This window comes from Panthera leo, chromosome D4, assembly GCF_018350215.1.
Source record: "Panthera leo isolate Ple1 chromosome D4, P.leo_Ple1_pat1.1, whole genome shotgun sequence".
NCBI classification, from domain to species: domain Eukaryota; kingdom Metazoa; phylum Chordata; class Mammalia; order Carnivora; family Felidae; genus Panthera; species Panthera leo.
Genome location: NC_056691.1, coordinates 91,875,146 through 91,897,530, shown reverse-complemented (window position 1 = coordinate 91,897,530; position 22,385 = coordinate 91,875,146). Strand labels below are relative to the sequence as shown.

At 59.0% G+C, this 22,385-nt stretch overlaps 1 protein-coding gene across 2 annotated transcripts; it reads left to right on the top strand.

Moving 5' to 3' along the window:
• The first annotated feature begins 115 nt into the window (after nucleotides 1–115).
• Nucleotides 116–22,138, top strand: STKLD1 (serine/threonine kinase like domain containing 1). Of its 2 annotated transcripts, XM_042911977.1 has the most exons (19): nucleotides 116–219; nucleotides 1,904–1,990; nucleotides 4,853–4,897; nucleotides 6,416–6,490; nucleotides 7,956–8,057; nucleotides 10,199–10,269; nucleotides 11,125–11,240; nucleotides 12,306–12,424; nucleotides 12,984–13,147; nucleotides 13,741–13,871; nucleotides 15,115–15,198; nucleotides 17,242–17,358; nucleotides 17,644–17,784; nucleotides 18,603–18,731; nucleotides 19,428–19,556; nucleotides 19,627–19,755; nucleotides 21,025–21,165; nucleotides 21,490–21,569; nucleotides 22,049–22,138. In XM_042911977.1, the coding sequence occupies exons 1-19, from the start codon at nucleotides 205–207 to the stop codon at nucleotides 22,136–22,138; spliced, it is 1,965 nt and encodes a 654-aa protein (XP_042767911.1). In that variant the 5' UTR covers nucleotides 116–204. The 2 variants fall into 2 exon arrangements, with proteins under 2 accessions (XP_042767911.1, XP_042767912.1); XM_042911978.1 differs by lacking the exons at nucleotides 116–219; nucleotides 1,904–1,990; nucleotides 4,853–4,897; nucleotides 6,416–6,490; nucleotides 7,956–8,057 and adding an exon at nucleotides 8,529–8,609.
• Nucleotides 22,139–22,385: the final 247 nt, after the last annotated feature.

Genomic DNA, 22,385 nt, shown 5'->3' with positions numbered 1-22,385 from the left:
CCCGCCCCCGCCCGCGCGTGCACCGTTCAGGCAGGCGCACCTGGGGCTGAGGAGGCGCCCTCGGGGCGGGGGAAGGGGCGCTCTCCCGGGCGCGCTCTCTACTGAGCATGCTCAGTCGAGGGTCCGCGCGTGGGCGCCGGCTAGGGGCGCACCCCCAGCGCCGTGCCAAGGGAGAGGACGCGGGGAGTCTCCCCTGGGGACACTATGGAGAAGTACCAGGTGCCAAGTTGTTCCCTGGTGGGGAGGCCGGGGCGACGAGAACCCGCCGGTTTGGGGCGAGCCAGGGACCTCAACGACCTCCTGCAACCCCCACCCAGCCCCCTACCGGTTTACCGGTCACAGCCGCTGGAGAGGGGGCTGGTGGCCAAGTCCCACCCCCACCCCCCACCCCCCGCCAGGGTCTGCCTCCAGCGCGTGGAATGACCCCCTGGGTGCCCTTTGCCTCTCTGGGCCTCAGTTTCCCCTTCTCTAAAATGATGGATGAAATGACTCTCCAGCACCGTTCGTCTGAATACTTGAGGGGAGAGAAGCCCACCGTTTTGCCGGTGGACACAGGACACCCTAAAACGTCCAGAGTTCACAATCAGGAGCCTCCAAACTCCTAATACACGCCGTCGGTAGTCCCGGGTGGGAGGGCCTGGCCCATTTCCAGGGCCGGTGACCATGTGTAAGACTTGAAAAATTCCCAAAACAAAAGGAAAGATGCAAAATTAAAATGAGTGAGTGTTTAATTGTTTAATTGACTGCTTCGATACATGATATGCCAACTTTATCAAATGTTAGATTCAGTCTTTGTAAAGATTTCATTAATTTGAAAACAATTTGTAGATAAGATTTTGCTCACTTTGGGAGAACTCCCTTCCTTTGTGTGGGAGGGCTACGGGGGCGTCAGCCCTGTAAAGGAGATGAGTTTCTGGGGGGCAGAGAATTTTAAAGGCAAAGTTACTTTTTGGGGGAGAAAACCAGAGACCCCATCTGAGCTACGAGTGTTTTACTGTTTAACCCACCACTTAAGAGAGCCTAAGCTGTGCGTCCTTAGACTGGCTTAAGCCACTCGGTAGTACATTGTCCCCCAAATTCCCTAAGCACAATTCAGTCCACCCACAGGGGCTGGATTGCAGAATCCAAGACCCTCAACTCAGGGTTCCACCTCCTATATCCACTCCTTTCTGTCCTGCCAGGCTTCCTCTATCCCCTGGCAGGTGTAATTCCATCGTCTAGCTTACCCCATAGTCCTTGGCCTCCCTGCACAGATTTCTGACTTGGTGGCCATCTCTGCAGGTTTGCTTCATAACGCAGACCCTGGAGTCAGACCCCAGAGTTCCCGTCCGCTCCAGGCCGTCTAACTTATTAACACTGTAGCCTCAGGCAAGGACCTCGCTCCCTACGCCTCAGTTTTCTCCGGTATAGACATGGACGTAACAATAGTGCCACTCACCAGGGGGAGGGGGCTGTAAAGTGCTTGGCACAGTGCCAAGCCACACATAGCCGTAACTGCACAGCCATTATGGACCAGTTATTTTCTTGTTTGGATGTTCAGTTCGGAGGTGGGTGCTGGAAGCTGGAATAATAGGGGGGCTAGAGAGAGTGAACAAAGCTCTGCCCCAGGGAGGTACTGGCTCTTGGATGCCCACTGCTCCCTGCTGCCGCGTGGAGAAGGGGTTACAGGGTGGTGGAAAGAGCTCCAGAATTGGCCCTCGGAGAGACGGGCTCAGGTTCTGCCTTCTGAGGGCTCCTCAGCCTTCTGGGCATTTCCTTCTCTGCAAAATGTGGTGGAGACGCTTGCTCTGCTAGTCTGCGAGGGGACTGGGGGTCAGAAAAGGCATCGGAGTTGAGCGCGCTTTGGAAAGTGAAAAGCCATCCGTGTGCGTTTGCTGAAAGCTTCTCTTTCTCTTCCTGCTAGATTTTGCACCAGCTGAGTCCTGGGGCCTTGGGGATGAACCTGGTGGTGGAGAAAACAGAAAACAAAGTAAAGTACGTGATAAAGCAGGTACGAGGTGACTCCGGTGGCATCCTAGCGCGAGTGGTGTCCCCAAACGTACACTTACCGCCTCCATGTTAGAGAAGGGCTCCCTCCCGATGAGAGCTGTTTCCTCTCTGCCGGCAGTCACGGAGGCAGATCCAGTTGAGAGTAAAAGTGGGGGCGGCACGAGGCTCCCCAGGCTTCCCGCCACACTTGCCTCTCACCTGCGTGGAGTAGGAGTGCTCATTTTAACTTCAGCAACTGCAACCATACCAGCCCCTCATTCAGCATGTGCTTCCAGCCAGTCGCATTCAGTCTCCCCCCAGCCCTGCCAAGCAGGAGCCATGGCCCCGGTCTACAAGGATGGGGAGGCTTGGGGAGGCTGCAGCTGGCCAGCATCAGCTCCCAAGAGGATGCGAATTCAGGCTACCTCAGCAGGGCTGTCTTTTTACCAAAGGGGAGCCAGGCCTGGGGTGGAGGAGGGGTGGGCAGGGACTCGCCCGAGGTCACACAGGACATCATCGGGCCCTGGGCCCTTCCGCCACCCCCTCACCGGGGTGGCATGGCAGAGGGTGGGTACGGACCTGCAGGGGGAAAGCCCTTTGTGCATCCGAGCCGGGGCGGTTCAGCTGTCTGCACAGAAGGTGTAGGAGAAGAGGGCCGCGCTGAGAGTTCCGGCCCCGCCCTCGTGGTGCACGGTGACGGCTGGGATACCGTGGAATTGGGGTTGACCGTGCACGTGGGAGAGCCTCGCTGGCATCAGCTGCTGGGGCCACTTCTGCTGACCAGGCGGGCTGCCTGTGGAGCCGTTCAGCAGCCTCTACCAGAGGAGGCTGGGCCTGGAGTCCTTACCTTCCTCTGGCTCCACTGCAGGCTGGCCGGAGGGCCGCCCCCATTTGTCTCTCCGGCCACTGGAGCAGGACAGCCGACCGCCTTCTGGGGGATCAAGGGGCGTGGCCCCACCTGCTTGATGGACTGTAACTGCCCCCAACGATCCCTGAGCCCTTCGTGTATGATAAGCGCTTAGCCTGTTCTCGGTCTTTCACTCTGTGTCAACAACGCTGATAAGCAACCTTCTAGTTAACTTTTTTGAGGATCCATGATATCCTTGGGGATCAATTCCTAGGGGTGGGGCATCTAGGGCAAAGGAGGTGACATTTGGAAGGCTTTCAGGGTGTGTTGGCCAAATTCACCGATAAGCATGAGCCCCTGGAACAGGAGGAAGGGAAGGCAGTCTCACTGTGCTGCTCCGTCTGGGGTCTTTATGGGATCCGGGAGTAAGCCACCACCTCTGCATTTTCACCTACGATCACCCCAGTTATAAGAGTTCATCATTTGTTTTTAAATTTTTTTAATGTTTATTTGACAAAGAGAGAGTGAGACAGCGTGTGAGCGGGGGAGGGGCCAAGAGAGAGTGGGACACAGAATCTGAAGCAGGCTCGAGACTCCGAGCCGTCGGAGCCTCATGCGGGGCTTGAGCTCACGAACCATGAGATCATGACCCGAGCCGAGGTCAGATGTTTAACTGACTGAGCCACCCAGGCGCCCCTAAGAGTGCGTCATCTGTAAGTCTTATGCGCAGAAGCTCTGGGTGAGGATCTGGTATTAGAGGCGGGGATGATATGCTCCTGCAAAATACATGCATACTTTGCCACCAAGTATGTGGTAGACTTGAAGTTTCGTGCTGCTCCTCCCATCAACCACCCCTTTTCTCCCACATTCCCCCACTGCCCCATGTTCAGTGACAGGGACAATCTTCCCAGTTTGGATAAGGAATGAAGTGGTGAGGTTGATACTTGGCCAACTGGAGGATCCTCTAATGTTTGGAGTTTATATTATTCTATCCTAGGCTTATCCTTGTGACAGGAGTAAAGATGGTCTCATTGCTCAAAGCATTTTTGGATATCCCTGCCTTAGGAACAACTCCAGGCCTCATCTGGTGCCATGTGGTGGGGCGCGAGTGGTAGAAGCCTGGCTCCCGTCCCAGTGAATAATAGTGGTGATGATGATGGTGATGATGGTGACAGTGATGATGGTCATGGTGATGGTAATGGTGGTGTGGCAATGATGATGATGGTGATGATGAGAGTGATGACGGTGACAACGGTGATGGTGGTGATGATGGTGATGATCATGATCGTGGTGATGATGGTGATGATGATGGTGGGGATGGTGGGGATACTGATGGCGATGGTGGCAGTGGTGATGACGATGATGGTGATGACAGTGACGATGGTGATGGTATTGATGATGATTATGATGGTGATGATGACGATGACGATGGTGATGGTGGCAGTGGTGATGACAATGACGATGGTGATGATGGTGGTGGTTACAGTCATGGTGGTGGTGGTAGTCATGGTGATGATAGCAATGATTGATGATGGTGATGACTGACAACGGTGATGGTGGTGATGGTGGTGATGGTGATGACGATGACGATGGTGATGGTGTTGATGGTGATGATGATGGTGATGGTAATGATGATGATGCTGGTTATGATGGAGATGGTGATGGTGGCAATGGTGATGACAATGACAATGGTGATGACGGTGGTGAGGATGATGGTGATGGTTACAGTCATGGTGATGATGGCAGTGATTGATGATGGTGATGACAGTGACAACGGTGATGGTGGTGATGTTGGTGATGGCGATGACGGTGATGATGATGGCGATGACGGTGATGGTGATTATGATGGTGATGATGGTGGCGATGGTGATGGTGATAATATGATCACGGTGATGATGGCGATGATGATACGGTGATGATGATGGTGATGGTGATGGTGGTGGCGGTGGTAGTCATGGAGATGGTGATCTTGATGAGAGTGATGGTGGAGACGGGTTCCTACATGTTTACTGAGTTAGTGTTCTTGTACCCCTACAGGTGGAGTGTATTGATGAGCATCAGGCCAACGAGGCCTTGGAGGAGGTAACTTTCTGGGTGGTTCCCTCCCTAGAGGACCCGATGCAGAACACACAAAGACTGTTCTGTACCTCATTGGAGGCAAGGAGGGTCAGAACCAGTCCTTGCCCAGTGCTGCAAAGCCAGAAGCCCCAAGGTCATGAAGAGAGTCTGTGCCCCAAACATTCGTTTCTGAATCCTGGTGCAGACAACCCAGAATATATGTTCTCAGAGAAGATAAAGTTTTTTTTTTTTATGTTTATTTATTTTTGAGAGAGAGGGTGAGAGCAAACTGGGCAGAGGCAGAAAGGGAGACAGAAGATCCAGAGCAGGCTCTCTGCTGACAGCAGAGAGCCCAATGTGGGGCTCGAACTCAGTCACCGTGAGAACATGACCTGAGCCAAAGTCAGACACTTAACCGACTGAGCCCCCCCAGGTGCCCCAAGAAGATAAAGTTTACAAGTTGGCCAGGTCCCAAGACTAATCTACCAATCACCATCTTTTAAAACATTGTCCCTTCGATTATAAAAATACCAGTTACAGTGGAAGATTTGGGAAGTTTGGAATTGCTTGAGAAAGCAAATGTACGTTCTTTTATATTCCTTCAATCTACCAGTCAGAACCCACAATAACATCCTAACTTATAACAATCGCACTAACAGCCGCATGCGCTTGGATTGCCCAAAGGCTCCGAGCGGTTTTCCTTTGCTTGTCTTCAACTTCAACTTGCATGAAGCAAATGCCTCCCTTCCTGTGTGGTGGTCACCCGTTTGCCATCTTGCCGGAATCACCGGTTCCTGAGCTTTGCCAGCACGCAGCTGTCCAGTCCACAGTGTGAGGGAGGCACAGTGCAGGACCCAGGCCACATCCCGACAAAGTGAGATAGAGACCGTGGGAGACCTCCCGCAGCCCCCACGCCACCACAGCTGTGCCCAACCCCGTCCCCTTCCCCACTCCGCTGGGCCACCTGCGCTGGCAGCCAGCCCTCCACCAGCAGCAGCTGGCCGCCTGCCTCCTGGTGACTACGGCCGCCATTGCTGTGGCCCAGCCGCGTGGCTTCTTCAAGCACCGTCAGCCGGGAGTGGGCCATTGGAGCCCCAAGTGCGTGCCACCCAGGAGGCAAGGTGGGGGCAAGTGCATCAGTGTCCCGCCTCCCTGTGGCCGCACCACCTTCTCCAGCTGACCCTGACCGTGCTTTTTGCCGTCCACATCAGGCACTTCCCTGGATGAGCTCACTTTGGCCCTCGACACCCCCGTGAGGCAGGTGCCACTGTTACTGCCATTTTCAGATGAGGCTAGAAGCTCAGAAAGGTTGAGGAGCCTCTCCTCGGCCACACAGCACAGCCAGCACATGCTGGAGAGCCGGGACCCACACTGGGCTGTCTGACTCTGAAGCACAAGACTGCATACCCTCCTCGTGCGCACTCCCCAGCCCCGTTCAGAGCCAGAAGCTTGCGTTTTTGTCGGGATAACGTGACACAGAAGCACTAGCTGAGGAGCAGTGTTTCCCGCACACGGCCACTTCCTCTGCTCTCGTCCCTGCAGCTGATGCCGCTGTTGAAGCTCCGGCACGCCCACATCTCCATATACCAGGAGCTGTTCATCATATGGAACAGTCAGGTGGGTCAGAGCCGACACCTTCGGGCTCAGCTGGCGTCCGGTGGCTCCAGGAACAAGCCAGCTGAGCACAGAGCACCCCGATGCCATTTAACCCCTTGAGCAGTAATGGCAGGGACTGTAAATGCGGCGGCCCCTGACTCAGCACTTACCGGGGCCCCGTTGGGGACTCTGTGGGCATCATCTCCTATGAGCCCGCAGGAGTCTCAGTGGAGGAGGGGTAGGTATACGACTTTAGGGAAGAAAGAAAGGCTAAGAGAAACCAGTCCCTCCTGGTTACCTACCTAGTCCGTGGCCCAGCCAGGAGGCCGGGCCTGGAAGGCTTGACTCCAGTGCCCTGTGTGTTCAGCGGCTGAGCTCATCCTGCAGCCAAAGGCTCCGTGAGTCTGCCCTCTGAAGGGGGAACTTTTGACTTTCACGGAAGGAGCGGGCTTTAGGAAGCTGGTCCCTGTTCTCCCCCCTTATTTGGCATCAGTTTGTCCTGTGCCTCTGGACCCTTGACGTTTGCGGCTCCTGAAGTTTACTAATGGCCGTCCCTACAGCCTGAGAGATCTGCAGGTTGGACGTAGTGTCCTCATTTCCCCGGGGCTCAGAGAGGTTAAGGAGCTCTCCGAGACCACACAGCCAGTAGCAGCTGAGTAAGATTCAAATCAGGGTCTTGTAAGTCCCCAAGCCCTGTGTTTCACCCCATAGGCCATGTGACTTCTGGTCTTTACAGGGATCCAGAGTCCTGCAAATCGTCCCAGATGGGTTGAGCTGGGTGGGGCAGGGGCCCTGGAGGTGAAGGGAGGCCACAAGGCTTCCTGGCAGACTCAGACCTCTGCCTTAGTGTCCCTGTCTGGGGGGGAGGGGCGGGTGGCAACCAAGGGCTTGAGCAGGAGTGGAGGGTCCCCTCATACATATTCCCCCTCTTCAGCTGGGCCCTGAGGAAAGCCTTAGGGAAAGGCCATCACTGTGTGCACCCCGAATATTTTCGGAGCGCCCTGTAACGCTCTCAAGGAAACACAGAAAAGCCAAGAGGGCATTTCACTGTGGAAGGAAAAGCAGGGGTCCTCTGAGAGCCCTGAGTTGAGGCCCCTGACCTGGTCTGCTGGAGTCCCACCCGGGCCAGGCTCCCCTGACAGAGGAAACGGACGTAAGCTGAGCCCTAAAGACCGAATGGTTACCTGTGAAGAAGGGGTCCCAGGTGCGGGGGTCTGTGTATACAGTGGCCAGAAGGCCTGGGCCACTTTCAGAAAAGTCTGAGGGTTCATACAGATGGAGCAGGGACGGAGGGGGACGAGAGGATAGATGAGGCCAGAGGCATGAGCAGGGGCTGTTTGCGGGGGGCTCATATCCCACTGCAGGCAGTGCTCCCATAGCCCTGTGGAGGGAGGCCCTCACAGAGGTAACCTCGCAGAGACGCCCAGGCCTGGGCTTGTGGGGGCTGGGACTGTGACATCTGGCTGAGGCCTCATGTCCCCAGCAGATCTCCTCTCTGTTCCTCTGCCTGGTGATGGAGTACAACCATGGAAGCTTCCAGAAGGTCATTGAGAAGAAGAGGGAGACAAAGACAATCATTGACTCCGAGGTGAGACAGACTCTCTAGAACACCAGGCCTGGGGGCCACCTGGACCTCAATCAGGGGCAGAAGGGAGGGCGGACGTGCCTTATCTTTTCTCACATCTATGCCTAGAGGTATTTTCACGCTGTGACATGCACAGGCCTTCAGTGCACAGCTTGGTGCACCGTACCAGGCATACGCTCACGTAACCTCCCCCACTTGGAGATGCAGAACACTCCTGGAGCTCCAGAAGTCCCTGTCCATGCCCATGGTTGGAATTCTCCGCCCAGACATTCTTCTGCCTGCCCCGGGGTTCACATTAATGGGCTCATACAGTGTGTCACCGTTTGTGTCTGGTTTCTTATGCGAACGTATCATGAAATTGTCCGTGTCGTGGCTAGGTGCCGCCCCATTGTGGGGCCACGTCTGTCTGCACGCGGCCCCGCTCTGTGAGCACGTGGCTTGTTCCCAGTTTCGGACTATTATGAATCAGGTTGCCATGAACCATGCTGGATGTGCCTTCTGGTCAACCTAAGTGCTCACCTTTCCTGGAGGAATCCCTGTTGGACCGCAGAGCGGGTGTGTGTGTGAGTAGCTTCCGTACATGTTCCAGTGTCCAGCACAGTTTGGGTGACTCGGGGTTACTCCCAGCACAAGCTGTGAGCATTCCGGCTCCTGCTTCCTGGCCAACACGGCATTCTGTGCCATTTTAATTAACAATCACATTTTAATTTGAGATAAGCTCGGTAATCGTGGCGAGTGCTTTTTAGCCGTTTGGATGTTGTGCCTGTTTGAGTCTTTTGTCCATTTAAACGTTGGGGTTGTTTGTCTTTTCTTGTTGGTGTGTAGGTGTTCTTTACATATCACGGATGCGGGCATCCAGAGTCTTCTCCCAGACTGTGGCGTCCTGATTTGCTTTCTTAACCTTGTCTTTTGATGAACAGAACTCCTTAATTGTAATGAAGTCAGGTTCTCTGTCCTTCTTTTATGGTTAGCGCCTTTGAGCCTGTCTGAGAGCCTGTCCTGCCCCAAGGTCATGAGGATATTTTCCTGTTGCCTTTTAAGCGAGGTCATTTTTGCTTAGGTCATTTTTGCTTTCACATTGCCGATGATGCACCCCAAGTGAATTCTGCCTGCTTTTGCTGTGAGCGCCCCTCTGCTCAGGGGGCCTGTGGGCACCATGTCACCACTGAGGGGTTCTGAGGGGCACGCAGCTCCTCTCCCAACGTGGGCCTCAGGGTCGGTTCTGGAGTAGGTTTCAAACTTTCTGTTAGTGCTGGAACCCTTTCAAGCACAAAATGTTCTCAGAAACGCAGCAAGGAAGGCAAAGCCATTCTAATCAGGGGGCATGGCAGGGTTGGTGGAGGGTAGAGTGGAAGCCCGGGGTCTTGTACGCTCAGCTCCTCTCTGACACTCCTGGGTAGAGTCCGGGGTTCCTAGGAACACGGTTTGAAAATCACTGCCCTGGACACTAGATGGATCTTGTTTCTGACATAAAGCGTTTCTAGAACGTTCTTTGTCAGAGCACTTTTCATTCCAATGGCATGGAGAGGCAAACCTCAAGTAGGCAATAGAGATTTCAATATCTTTGATCCCCACAAGGCCCCTGGGCCACAAGGGGTGGAGCACGGGGCTGGGGTCAGGGCACCCGGGGACTCTGAGATGGAGGCAGGGGCGGGTGGTCTGGAAACGGGGGCGTTGCCCTGGCTGACGTGCTGTCACTGTCTGGATGGCTGCACACACTTCGGCCTCGAAGGCACATGAAGCAGAAGCCTCTTGCGTCGGCTCTGGGCTTTTGTGGGGCTTTGGGCCTGTCTTAAGCAAGGAGAGGGGCGCCTGGGGGACTCAGGCGGTTAAGCGTCCGACTTCGGCTCAGGTCATGACCTCATGGTTTGTGAGTTCGAGCCCCGGTCGGGCTCTGTGCTGACAGTTCAGAGCCCGGAGCCTGCTTCGGATTCTGTGTCTCCCTCTCTCTCTGCCCCTCCCCCACCAGCACACACGCATTCTCCACCCCCCCTTTCTCAAAAATAAATAAAAAACATTTAAAAATTAAAAAAAAAAAAGAGAATACACCATGATCCCACCGGCTGTTCTGCGTGGTCGCTGACCTGCCTGAGCCGGCTGCCGGGAGACCCCTCCAATCCTGGCGTCTCTCATTTTCCCCCCAGTGGATGCAGAACGTGCTGGGCCAGGTGTTGGACGCTCTGGAATACCTGCACCACTTAGACATCATCCACAGGTGACCGGGGCGGCCAGGCTGCTTCAGGAGCAAAGGCACTGAGTCCCCTTAGGTGTCAGTACCCAGGGGCAGGGGCAGGGCAGAGAGGTGTGGCCGGGGTCAGTGCAGCCAGGAGAAGAGCGGGCACCTTTCCAGAGCAGCTCCCAGGCGTAAAGAGAAGGCCACCCCCTCCACGTCACCTGCAGTGATTCACCCAGCTTCATGAAGCGTAACCTGACCGGGGCAGGTTGGTTCTAAAGTGCAGGGAGAGCAGCCAGATAACAGCATTCGGAGGAAAGAGATTAGGCTGCGCGCCGTGGCCTCTGGCCGGCTGGCAGGGCTGCTGCCGTCCCCGGGGCTGAGCTTGAGATCGCCACCAGCACGGCTTCGCTCACCCTGTGGCATCCATGGTCCGAAGGGCCTGGGAATGGCTTCCGACGGAATCAGTGTCGGGTTTAAAGGAAGAGAGAAGAAACGCGTGGACCATGTGGACGAAGAGAAGGCTCACGACTTAGTGTTGATGTCACTGGACCTCAACAAATGGTCAAAAGCCAAATCCCTAAGTAGATGCATAGATAGCGAGGGTCTGGAGGGAGGTGAGCAAGATGTCAGTGGAGAAACGGCAGACGGTCAGGTGTTCTCCTCCTTGTGGCTGGCTGGTGGTTTTCCCATTTAGAAGAACGGAGTAGACTTTATTTCTGTAGGAAGCAGTATTTAAAAAGCAGTCTGCAAGGGGGGCATTTCCGGAGAGTGGAGCGGGACTGGGTGGGGCAGGGAGCAGGGAGGGAGGTTCAAGGTGCCGGCCCCTGCCCCGGGAGGGTCACCCGTGGCGGCCGGTGGTGGGGGTGGGTGGAGAGTCCTGCCTCTTCGTTTCAGGAATCTCAAGCCCTCCAACATAGTCCTCAGCAGCAGCAACCACTGCAAATTACAGGACCTGAGCTCCAACGCGCTGATGATGGACAGAGCCAAGTGGAACATCCGCGCGGAGGAAGGTGGCCCGGGGTCGTCCCGGGCTGCTGCGTCCCAGGCTGGGGGAGGGGCCACGCTGCCAGTGGGGTCGTTCCCAGAGCCCAGAGGGCGGGTCCCCTGGCGGAACGGGTCAAACCTCTCCTTGTTCAGAAGGTCCCCACAGACCCCCATGGGCTTTTGTGGGCTCCAAAGAGACCCCCTTGCCTGGGTTGTGACTGAGCAGGGGTATACCACCGTGGCAGGGGAGGGGGCACACGCAGGGTCCAAGAGACACCCAGGAAATGTTAGCCTTCGTGGAAGCAGAAGAATGGCCTCAGGAGATGGAGGGCTGGTGGGTGCCAGGCACCGGTGAGGGCTGGGTTACTTTACTGAGCCCTAAAACTAGCCGAGGAGATGGCAGACATGGGGAGTAAGGGGAGATGGCTTCTCCTTCCTTTGGAAGGACAGTGGGGCAAAGGCACCTGGGCTTCAAGCCCATGCCAGCTGTCAGGGACGGAGAGAGTAACCGTAGTTGAGGATTTCAGAGTCCTGGTTGCCTAGAGGACAAATGGACGGACGGACAGGCGGATAGATGGGCGGAGGCATGGACGTGTGGGCGGATGGGTGAGTGGGTGGGTCTACTGGAAAGGTAGGAGGGTCCTTGGAGTTCACCCCTTTACCGTTCCATTGGGGAATGGAGGCCCGGAGAGGGAGGGGCTGCCTGAGGTCTATCGGGGACTAACGGACTGGTGACCCCGCTCTTTTGGCTGCTTGTCTGGGGTTCAGGTTTTAGAACCTAGGGCGGGGAAACTGGCATGTTGCCTCTGGGTTCTGACCTCTAGAGGGGCAAGATGGCCAGAGAGCCTTGTTGGCTCACGGCTCTTGGGCCACCTCTGCAGCCATATTGGGTGCAGAGACGCGCGTGTGTGCACACACGGGCCAGCCTGGCTGGGCACCTGCCTCGCTGTCTGAGACCAGGGCCGGGATGTTGCTGACCAGGGCCCTCTTCCTTTCCCTCCAAAGAGAGCACCTCTTTGGTGAAAGTGAGTCTCCCCTCACTTTCCCAGGGAGACAGGACATCCACATCTGACACCTTCTCCTGCCGACAGACCCTTGTCAGAAGTCCTGGATGGCGCCCGAGGCCCTCCGCTTCTCCTTCAGCCAGAGATCTGACGTCTGGTCCCTGGGCTGCATCATCCTGGACATGGCCAGCTGCTCCTTCACAGACGTGAGCTGCCTTCTGCTTGCCTCTCCCTGCCACACCCCACGTCCCCAGAAGGCCGGCCCTGCCCACCTTGCTCAAAAGGGGCTCACTCTTCCCACCTGCATCCTCCTGCCTTGCTCTGAGCCTCCAAGGGGCCGTGAGGAACCCCCCGTCCCAGCTGCTGGGGGACCCTCGCACTCAACATTGGGCCTGCGGGGCCTCGGCGTGGTGAGGAGGGCAACGACCATGACAGGCAGACCGCCCCACGCTAACCCTCACAGCGGGCTCCCCGCGTACTCACTGCCTCCTGTGGATGAGAAGGCCCCGTTCAGGTGCGCTAGCCGGCCCGCGGTGGAATGCAGGTGCCACAGGAAAGTGACCGAGGCTGGCCTGAACACACAGGGGCTGCCTGTCACCCGGGGCCCCGAGGTAGCCGTGCAGGCTCACTTCCCCAGCCTTCCCACCTCTGGCCCCCTCAGGGTGGCCCTGGGACAGGCCAGCCAGTCCTCTGCCGGGGCCGGGCCCAGCTGGGGCGCGGTTGAGGCAGCGCGGGAAGCAGCGGTGTTTGTCTGTGTCCCCTCAGAAAACAGAAGCCATGCTTCTGAGAAAGTCCCTCCGGACCCTCCCGAATGGCCTCAGGGGCGTCCTGGAGACCCTGGAGGAGAAGAAGATCCCCAACGCGGAAACTTTCGGTTCCCTTTTGCCTTTGATGCTGCAGATCAACCCTTCGGAGCGAATAACAATCAGGTGAGCTGGGGGCTGGGGCCGTGTTTTAATCTTCCCGTGGATCTCTCATGGTCTCTCCCCGCAACGGCGTTTTAACGCCTGCAAACATGCCGTCCCATCCACGGACCACTGGCTTTCCCAGTGTGGCCGTCCCAAACGGCGGTAACCGGTGACCTCGCAGCCGACAGAGCCGGCTCCTCTGTCAGGTGCCCTGAGGACCAGGACCGGTCTTCGTTGCAATTTACATTCAAATAAGAAGGAAAACAGGAATATACAACAACGAGCCCAGCCTGGGTCCTACTCACCATTATACCGACACAATAGTAACATCTGATCTTTCAATACGTTTTCTGGAGGAAGGAGCCCCCGCGGGTGAAGTTGCCGGGGCCCAGCACCGTCCTCCCTCGCCCTGGGAGCAAGCCCGGGGCCCCTCCAGGAGGCGGAGTGGCTGGGGCGCCAGCGGGGCACGCTTGCAACGTCGGGAGAGGTGCCGCCGAATGGGGTCCCCAACGGGAAGGTGGGGTTCCGGCGTCTGTGCGCCCGCCTGCTGGCCACCCAGAGCCCCCCCGAGAGCCCCCAGGTGAGCCCAGCCAGCTGCCTCCACTCCTCTCCAGGGAAGTGATACACATCACCTTCGTGGGCGGCAACTTCAGGTCCTCCAGCATCGCTCTGTCACCGCACTGGCAGCTGATGCCTGACTCTGTCACCGACCTGCTGCTAGGGGGCAACATGGCCAGCATCATAGGTGATGGCAGGGACCGGATGGGGAGGGCCCTGGCACTGCTCTCTTACCTCCCCTGAGGCCCAGTCCCCTGGTCTGCTCCCGACATGGGGCCGGTGGCTGGGAAGGTTTCGGGGCGCTCCCCTCCATCCAGCCCCTCGTGTCCCCTCCCCCACCCCCGCCACCTCTAAGCGTCCATCCTCGTGCCTGGCCCCCACCTGCTTCCCTTCCCTTCCCGTTCCACGGTCCTCAACATAGCCGAACAGCGCCCTCATTCTTACAGCCCCCAGAACCGCCTGCTTTTTGCTTCCACGCCCTGGCACACGGTGGCCCCGATGCCCGTCATGGTGCCGGACACTGCCAGACTGGCAGGCGCGTCCCTGTGGGGGCTCCGTGCAGTGTGACGCACACTGGCCTCCGTCGGGGGTGCCACCAGTCACCTGGTGCCCGTGCACAGACAGCACCGTATCTCCACCAAGTGCCCCTGGCCGGGGGCGCCCCGCGGCTCCCCACAGTACCCCTGAGGTCTTGGGTGAACGATGAGGTCTACAGGTCACCCTCAGCTTCCACTCGAGCTCCACTTTCCCAGCCCTCCTCCCCATCTGTGGCTCCCTGCGCTGGCTGCTGTGACAAGGGACCCCCTCCCCCATCTGCCGCTTCTGCCCTCACTTCTGGGGAAGGGGTGCTCACGAGGCCCTAGCTTCTGTTTCCGAGTCTCACGGTCCTGGGCTTTGGAGGCAGGTCCCTAGGTCCGGTTGAAGCTGCGTGGCCTTGAGCGAGCCACCCCCTCTGAGCCCGTTCCCTCATCTAGAGCGAGGGGAGCTGCAGGGCCCATCTGTCGGCCTCTACGAGGTGCCCTGTGCCCAGACACGGGTGCAGGAGGGGCTCTGAGTCAGCCAGGGGATAGGGAAGGGCTCTACAATGGGCACACCTGGAGACTGCTGCTCCTTTTGGGGGCTGGGGGCGTTTGTCATGAATCAAAGGCAAAGACCCCTGCGGGGAGGCTCAGAGGCAGAGTGGGAAGAGCCCTGGGCTCAGGGCAGAGCCCTGGCCATGTTGAGCCTCGAGTGAGACTCTAAGACAGGCTGGGGTCTGCCTCTGGACAGGCTGCTCGGCCTGAGAAGTGGGGATAAGCGCGCCCCCTCATGCCCTATCATATGTATCCGTGAGCAGCGGGGTGCCCACAGATGGACCCCTCGTGCCCCGGGCCCTCGGAAGGGTCCCCGAGCCAGCCGGGCTCCTCCCCATGCCGTCCTGTCTCCTGCAGAGGTCATGCAGAACTTCTCCGGCAGACCCGAAGTCCAGCTCAAAGCCCTGAAGAGGCTCCTGATGATGCCCGAAGAGCAGCTAGGTAGAGCCCCCGCCCCCCTTCCCCAGCTTCCCCGGGGCTCACCCTGTGGCACAGGCCTTTGGGGGAGCGGTGATCCCTCCCAGAGGCTCTCCCAGAGGGGCTCTCCTACACCTTTGAGGCTCATGTTGCCACCTCCTTGGAACGGGCAGCCTGGAATTCTCGGCGGGTGAGCGCCTTCTACCCGGCAGAGAGCGGGAATGGGATGGTTCGGTATGCAGCTGGTGGCAGCCTGCCGTCACACGCTTTTCGTGGATTCTTAATGTGACATCCCATCTCTTCCACCGCTGCTACTGACGGGCATCTGACCTGTTCCTAATTGTCCAGTATCATAAGCAAACCCACAGTGGACGCCCTGGAGCACACGCCTGTGCGCACCTGTGTGAGCGTTTCTGTAGATGAGTTCCTAGACGTCTGGGGTGTGAAGGGTTCACAGATACTGCAGACTGCCCTCCACAGAGACCCCAACTTACCCACCTATCAAGGACGGCATTTCTTCCCAACACTCTCCATCAATAAGTGTTCGTAATCCTTTAAGTTTTGTCAAAACATGGTTTCATAAAATCTCTCCATTCAACTTGTCTCACGAGAGTGAATATTATATTCGCTCACCTGTCCAGCCACCCATCAGCCCTCCATCCATTCCCCCATCTAACTACCCATCTACCCATCCATCCATCCACCCATCCATCTATTCATTTATTTATCCATCTGTCTACCTATCCACCTCCCCCACCTGAGTACCTATCTACCCACCCACCCTCCCCACACACCCATCCTTCATCCACCCACCACCGCCACCTAACTGTCCATCCATCCATCCACCCCCCATCTAACCATCCTTCCGTGCATCCATCCATCCATCCATCCACCCGTCTGTCTATCTATCCATCTGTCCACCTATCCATCAGCTCTCCATCCACCCTCCCATCTAACTGTCCATCTACCCATCCATCCATCTGCCGACCCACCCACACACCCATCCATCCACTCACCATCTAACTGTCCGTCCATCCGTCCATCCATCCATCCATCCACCCATCCATCAGCCCTCCATCCACCACCCCATCTTAACTGTCCGTCCATCCGTCTATCCACCCCCCATCTAACCATCCATCCATCCATCTGTCCGTCCATCCATCCATCCATCCAACCATTCACTCACACACCCATCCATCCACCCCCCATCTATCCACCCATCCATCAGCCCTCCACCCCCCCATCTATCTAACCATCCATCAACCATCTGTTTCTCCATCCATCCATCCGTCCATCTGTCCATCTACCCATCCATCAACCATCTGTCCATCCGTCCTTGCACAAAGGTCCGTTCGGTGGCTGGGGCATCAGAGATTGCAGAGGCCCAGTCCCAGCCCTCTAAGGCAGCAGCAGAGACTTCACACTGGCCACTTGCCTTTCCCTCTTCCTCATTCCTCCCCTTGACTCCTTCTGGAGCTAGGCTGTGGCCAGAGTAGAGTCCATAGGAAGGGAGATTTTATCTTCCCGGAGGAGCTGAGGGAGGCTTCCCCGGAGCCACACCTGCCCCAGCCAGCCTCATTCGGAGGCGGGCTAGCTGTACTCGGCCTCCTGGGCGCCAGCACTCTCGTTCTGGTTGTTCTCACTGAACGAGGCAACAAAGCAGCAGTGGAGGGGCACAGTGGGCACTGGACCGTCAGCTGCCCGCCCCCGCCTCTCACTCCTACCCAGCACACACAGCACTGAGGAGAGTCAACGACACCCACGGATGCCCACACTCAGGGTAGTTATGGCCACGGGCTCCAGAGTCAGGCTGTTGAGGCAAGAGCTGTCCTCTCTCTGCCCGGTTTCCTCATCTGTAAGACGAGAGTGACAAGAAGGGCTGCTAGAACGAGATGCCCACGGCAGGCGCCCAATAAGGACTTTCTTTCCCTGCCTCCGTGTCCCTCTGGGGCCGCGTGCACGACGCCCTGTGGACTCCTAGCGGAGTTGGGGTCCCTGGTCTGGTCTGTACACCCGTCCCACCCCTGCTCCTATGCCAAGGCTCACCTCGTCGCCCTGCCCTGCCAGGTCTGCCGTGGCCGACAGAACTGGTGGAGTTGTTGACCGCCATCATGAAGCAACACGAGAGGATCCTTGACATACAGCTGCACGCCTGCTCCCTGCTGCTGCGCACCCTGGGCCAAGGTGGGTTCCGGGCCACGCCTGTGTCAGATGTGGACTCTGGCATGCCGTCCCAGAGCCAGCGGAGCCTTGGAAACCAGCCCTGGCTGCACAGCGCCACTCACTGTCCTGCAGCGGGCACTTGGGGGGACCTGCTCCGTGCCAGGCGGGCAAGGCTTTCTCCATGCGAAGTGGGGGCACTGCCCCCCACCCCCACCCCAGCCAGGGAGGGGGCACACCTGCCTGCCACCTGCCCCATGAACCCAGGTTCGGGAGGTAACCCTGGGCGTCTTCCCTCGGCCCAAGCAGCGCTGGCACGGGACCCCGCGGCCGAGGTGCCGAGTGAGAGCTCCGTCATCTCCGTCCTGCTGAGCTGCCTGCGGATTCATCCCCAGTCAGAGCAGCTCCTGGCCACGGTCTACAGCGTGCTCGCCATCATCTCCAGCCAGGGTGGGTGTGCCTGGCCCTCCCTCTCTCGGGCGGAGGCGGGGGCACTGCCGGGGCACGGGGGCGTGCCCGCTCCGGATGCGGCCTGCCTTCGGCGGGTGTCGCCCACGCAGTCGTCCTGTTTTATCTCCCAACGCGGAGCTTCCATTTGACGGTCACTTGTTCCCTCCACAAACGTGCACGACACCGACCGGGTGCCAGGTGCTACCATGGGCTTCACGGCAGCGGCTTCTGCCTTGTTCATCTCCCCAGAGCACCTGGGCTCCTGGAGCCACCAGGCAGGCAGGCCGTAGGCGGCCAGATGGGGAATGCCACGGGGAGGATCGCGACGAGGGCGTTGGCACCTGACCTGTTCCCACCTTCCTCCCCGGGTCAGCAGCCCTCTCTCCAGCGGGAAGCTGGGCCCGTGAGCCCCGGGACACTCACCTAGAGCCCCGTGGCCAGCCAAGGGCAGGGACCCCGCACTGCTCCTCACCACACTGGCTGGATCCCCCTTTGGGGAGTGGGCGAGGGTGCCGTGAGGAGGCACGTCAGGACGACAGGCATACATCAGAGCCATCAGGCAAACTGGGTGTCGGCTCAGCCGCCGGGACACAATCACGCTGTCATCTCAGGAGGCTCAGGCCGGCTCTGTGTGGTCCCGGGAGGCCGGTCCCAGCCCAATACTGGGATGGGCGATACTGGGACTGGCGGCCCAGGGGATGGACCGCGTCCTCCGGTTTCTGGGCCCCGCACTGGGTATGACTGGCACAGAGTAGGCGCCCAGGAATGCGGGGGGCAAGGACCACAGACGGACGGGGTTCTCCGGGTCTTGCCCGCAGAATCGGCCTCCGAGGAGCTCCAGGAGGCTGGGCTGTTCGAGCATATCCTGGAGCGCCTGAGTACCTTCCCCACAAACAGGGACATCTGCATCAACGGCCTGAGCCTGCTCTGGGCCCTGATGGTGGATGGTGAGGGTCCCCTCCTCCTGCTCTCCTGCCTGGGGGCTGGTGTCCTCGCTGCTCCCTGATCACCTCTGCAAGCCTTCGAGGGCCTCTGTGTCCTGCCCCTTAAACACTTCAGGACAAGAGCCCACAGAGAGGCTCTTCTGAGAGCCTGGAAGCAGAGGAAGAGAAAGGAGTGGAGGAGGACAAGGGAGGGGGGCTCCACCCAGGGGAGGCAGGCTTCCTATCCGGGTGGGGTGCCCCCCCCCCCCCGCCCACACCGACTCTGGTGGCTCCTGCCCTGGGAGCCCCTCTACCTGCCACCCACCCTGGGATTTCCTGGGCAGTCCCTGGTTTCTGAGGGTGCCTTTGGCAGATGCCTCTGATTCAGAAAAGGGGCTGGGCTGCTCCCTCTCCTCCAGGCGCCCTCTGGGCCCTGCAGCACCTGGGCAGTAGTTCTAAGGAAAAGAGGGCTCCGGGCCACGGAGACCCTGGGAAACCAGAGAGGCCTGTCCACACCCAAAGTGCAAAATTTCCGAGACCCCCTGGGGACAGACAGTCCCTCCTCTCCCCAAACTCCCCTCTCGCCTGAACTCTCTCCCGGCAGCTTTGGCCCTGTTGTCCTTGGTGGGAGGCAGGGGGCGTGGGGTCGCGTACACAGCAGGCACTCCTGCAGGCACTCAAGGGCTAGGTGTCCCCTCCTTCATCCTGTCCCGGTCCCAGCCGTCATTGTGAACAAGACCCCCTTGGAGAAAGCCCCGGTCCTCATCGCCGAGGTGCTGGCCGCCCACCCCACGGACGCAGAGATGGCTGAAGCCGGCTGCGCGGTCTTCTGGCTGCTGTCCTTGCTAGGTGAGCGGCCTGGGCTGGGCGGCACGGACCCCACCCGTGAGGCGAGGAGGCCTGACTAGGCCCTCTGCAGGCTGCGTAAAGGAGCACCAGTTCGCAGATGTGGTGACGCTGTTCCTCCAAAGCATCCGGCTCTGCCAGGACAGAATCCCACTGGTGAACAACGCCTACCGGGGACTGGCCAGCCTCGCAAAGGTGTCCGGTGAGCCAGGGAGTGGACTGGGCTACTCCGAGGAGGCGGGGGGCCAGGACTCAACAAGTCGTGTCTGCCAGCTGCCCACAAACCAAAAGCAGAACCGAAAAGTCAAAGTAGGAAAAGAGCAACCTAGAGTCCCATCATCCAGAAGTTGCCGTGGAGACTTTTCACACACACACTGGTTTTGTGGGGTTTTTTAGCTTCGTGCTATACTGAGATTCTCTTTCCCTGCCCATAAACACTCTGAACAGGTGTTAGGTCAGCACAGGTATCCCTACGGGTATAGCTTATGGAAACACCCAGGAGACGGGTCCCACTCCGGTAGCCTGAGAGCTGTTACTTGGGGTGGCAGTGCTAGGGGCCGTGACTGTCTCGTGGCACAATAACCCTTCGGAGACGCTTGGGACCCGAGACTGGACAGGCCGCCAGCTGGCGTGTGAGGGGTGCTCCAGCCCCTCTGAGGTCTGGTCCCAACGCAGTGTTTCAGGGCAGGTACAGAGGGTGGGCTGGACGGGGGCCAGGCGGCCAGGCCTCTGTCTGCTTCTCGGCCTGAGGTGGTCCGGGCCTGCGGGAGTGGGGCCGCCCTCCTTCCTGGAGAGGCTCCAAAGGGCGCTGGCAGGGTCGTCCTCTCCCGACACGGGGTCTGTAGCAGCTGCCGACCTTCGTGGGACAGGAAGGGGAGCTGGGGTCCTGAGGGCAGATGTGACCTGGCTCGGCAATGGAGGGGTGGTCGGAAGCCGGGGCCAGAGAGTAAGCGGGAACGGACTCTGCCACCTGCCGGCCCGACAACTCAAGTCTGCGTGTGAGATCCCCCAGGCTCCGGGAGGGTCTGAGCGGTAACATCTCACAGGCCCCGGCCCCTCGAGAGCCAGGGCCTGACCCCTGACTGGGGATGTACGTGTGCCGCGTTGGCGCTCCCCCAGGCCCACCCTACAGGCACGCTCTGGAAAGCGTTCTAGAGCTTCTCTTCGCCTGCGGGCGGAGGCCAGCCCTCCAGCAGGAGCCTTCTGCTGGGGGGGCGGGGGGGGGGAGGTGGGGCGTACATTCCCGCCAGGAGGAAAGCGGCCCGCAGATGCCTTCGCGACCTTTACAACCCGTGGGGCAATGCTGGCCTCAGCGGCTCCCCAGGCGGCAGGAAACTGGCCTCCTCTGCCAGTGGCGGAGGTCCCTGCTATCCTGAGCACCCTGGACTGCCGTCAGCCCCCTTCCTGGAGGACACCAAGGCACAGGCAGCTGCAGGAAATGAATTCCCCGCCCCCCCCCCGCCCCCGCCAGAGCTGGCAGCGCTGCAGGTGGCAATGCCAGAGGAGGGCGGCGGCGGCCTCAGCCTCATCCGGGAGACGTACCGGCTGTACAAGGATGACCCGGAGGTGGTGGTGAACATCTGCATGCTGCTGGCCCACCTCACGTCCTACGGTGCGAGTCCCCCTTCCCCTGTCATCCCCCCCAGGAAGCCAGTGGTCAGAGGCACCCCGCTCCCAGCTCTTACTGGTGGGGAGAAGGAAAGGAACCCTTCCCTGCAACTTCTGTGCGTTCAACAGCAGAACTCAAGGCAGCGGGTGCCGCGCTGACCGTGGGGGTCACCGGCTGCTGAGCCCCAGAGGCAGCGTGCGGTCATGCTAAGCCCGAGTGGGATGGGGCCCGGCTTTGTCCCGCTGGCCTCAGAAGCGCCCCGGCCCGGGTTGTACAAGCATCGGGCTGGCTGGGCCCTGACCTCAGGACCCTCCGCTCTGCCCACAGAGGAAATCCTGCCCGAGCTGCGGGCCAGTGGCATCCAGCCTCTGGCCCAGGAGATCAAGGAGCGCTTCACCTCCAGCCTGGTGAGTGTCAGCGGGGGCCCAACACACCAGGCCCCCAACTGCCTCTACGGCCAGATCTGGGTAGCACAGAGGGGCCCAGAACAAGAGACATTGTGCCAAACAGACTTGACTCTGTGTACGGTGTTTTTTTGTTTTATTTTATAGAGGGGGCACGAGCAGGCGAGGGGCAGAGGGAGAGAGAACAAATCCCGAGCAGGCTCCACGCTCAGCGTGCAGCCCAATCCCACGACCCCAAGACCATGACCTGAGCCAAAACCGAGAGGCAGACGCTCAACCGACTGAGCCACCCAAGCACCTACTCTGTGTGTGTAGTTTTCATGCCTCTTCCCGTTTGACTTCACGTGTGTCTCTGGGCCCCCCAAACCTAAGGGGCAGGGACAATCAGACCTCTTCACAGAAGAGCAGATTCGGTCACAAAAAGACCTACGAGTAGGTCCCAAGAGTGTCACAGACACGGTGCCTACTGGCTGTCTTTCCAGGAGCTGGTTTCCTACGCAGAGAAGGTACTCCTGAGGCTGGAGGCCGGCACGCCACCAGGCTCCGCGGGAGGACAGTCGGCTCTGCCCTGAGGAGGCAGACACCCCACGGCCTCCCGCTTTCCCGCACCTTCTCTCCCGCCCTTCTCTTCCTTGTCTGGCCCTGGAGCTGCCCGGTGAGCGGCATTTTCCTTAGGTTTTGTGTGTAGGGGGGGTTCCACTTTGCTCACGCAGGCGCCCTGGGGGCAGCGTGGAGCACCGGTGGGGCCCCGGGGGCTCGATTCGGCAGGCTCCGCACAGACCTCGGCCCTGGACCCATCAGCGTGGCCCTTGTGGAAAA

Excerpts from the sequence above, each read along its gene's own strand:
- STKLD1 (XM_042911977.1), top strand. Across the intron at positions 11,241-12,305 it reads GAACATCCGCGCGGAGGAAG|ACCCTTGTCAGAAGTCCTGG; the intron begins GTGGCCCGGGGT and ends TCCTGCCGACAG. Across the intron at positions 18,732-19,427 it reads CTGGGCCCTGATGGTGGATG|CCGTCATTGTGAACAAGACC; the intron begins GTGAGGGTCCCC and ends TCCCGGTCCCAG.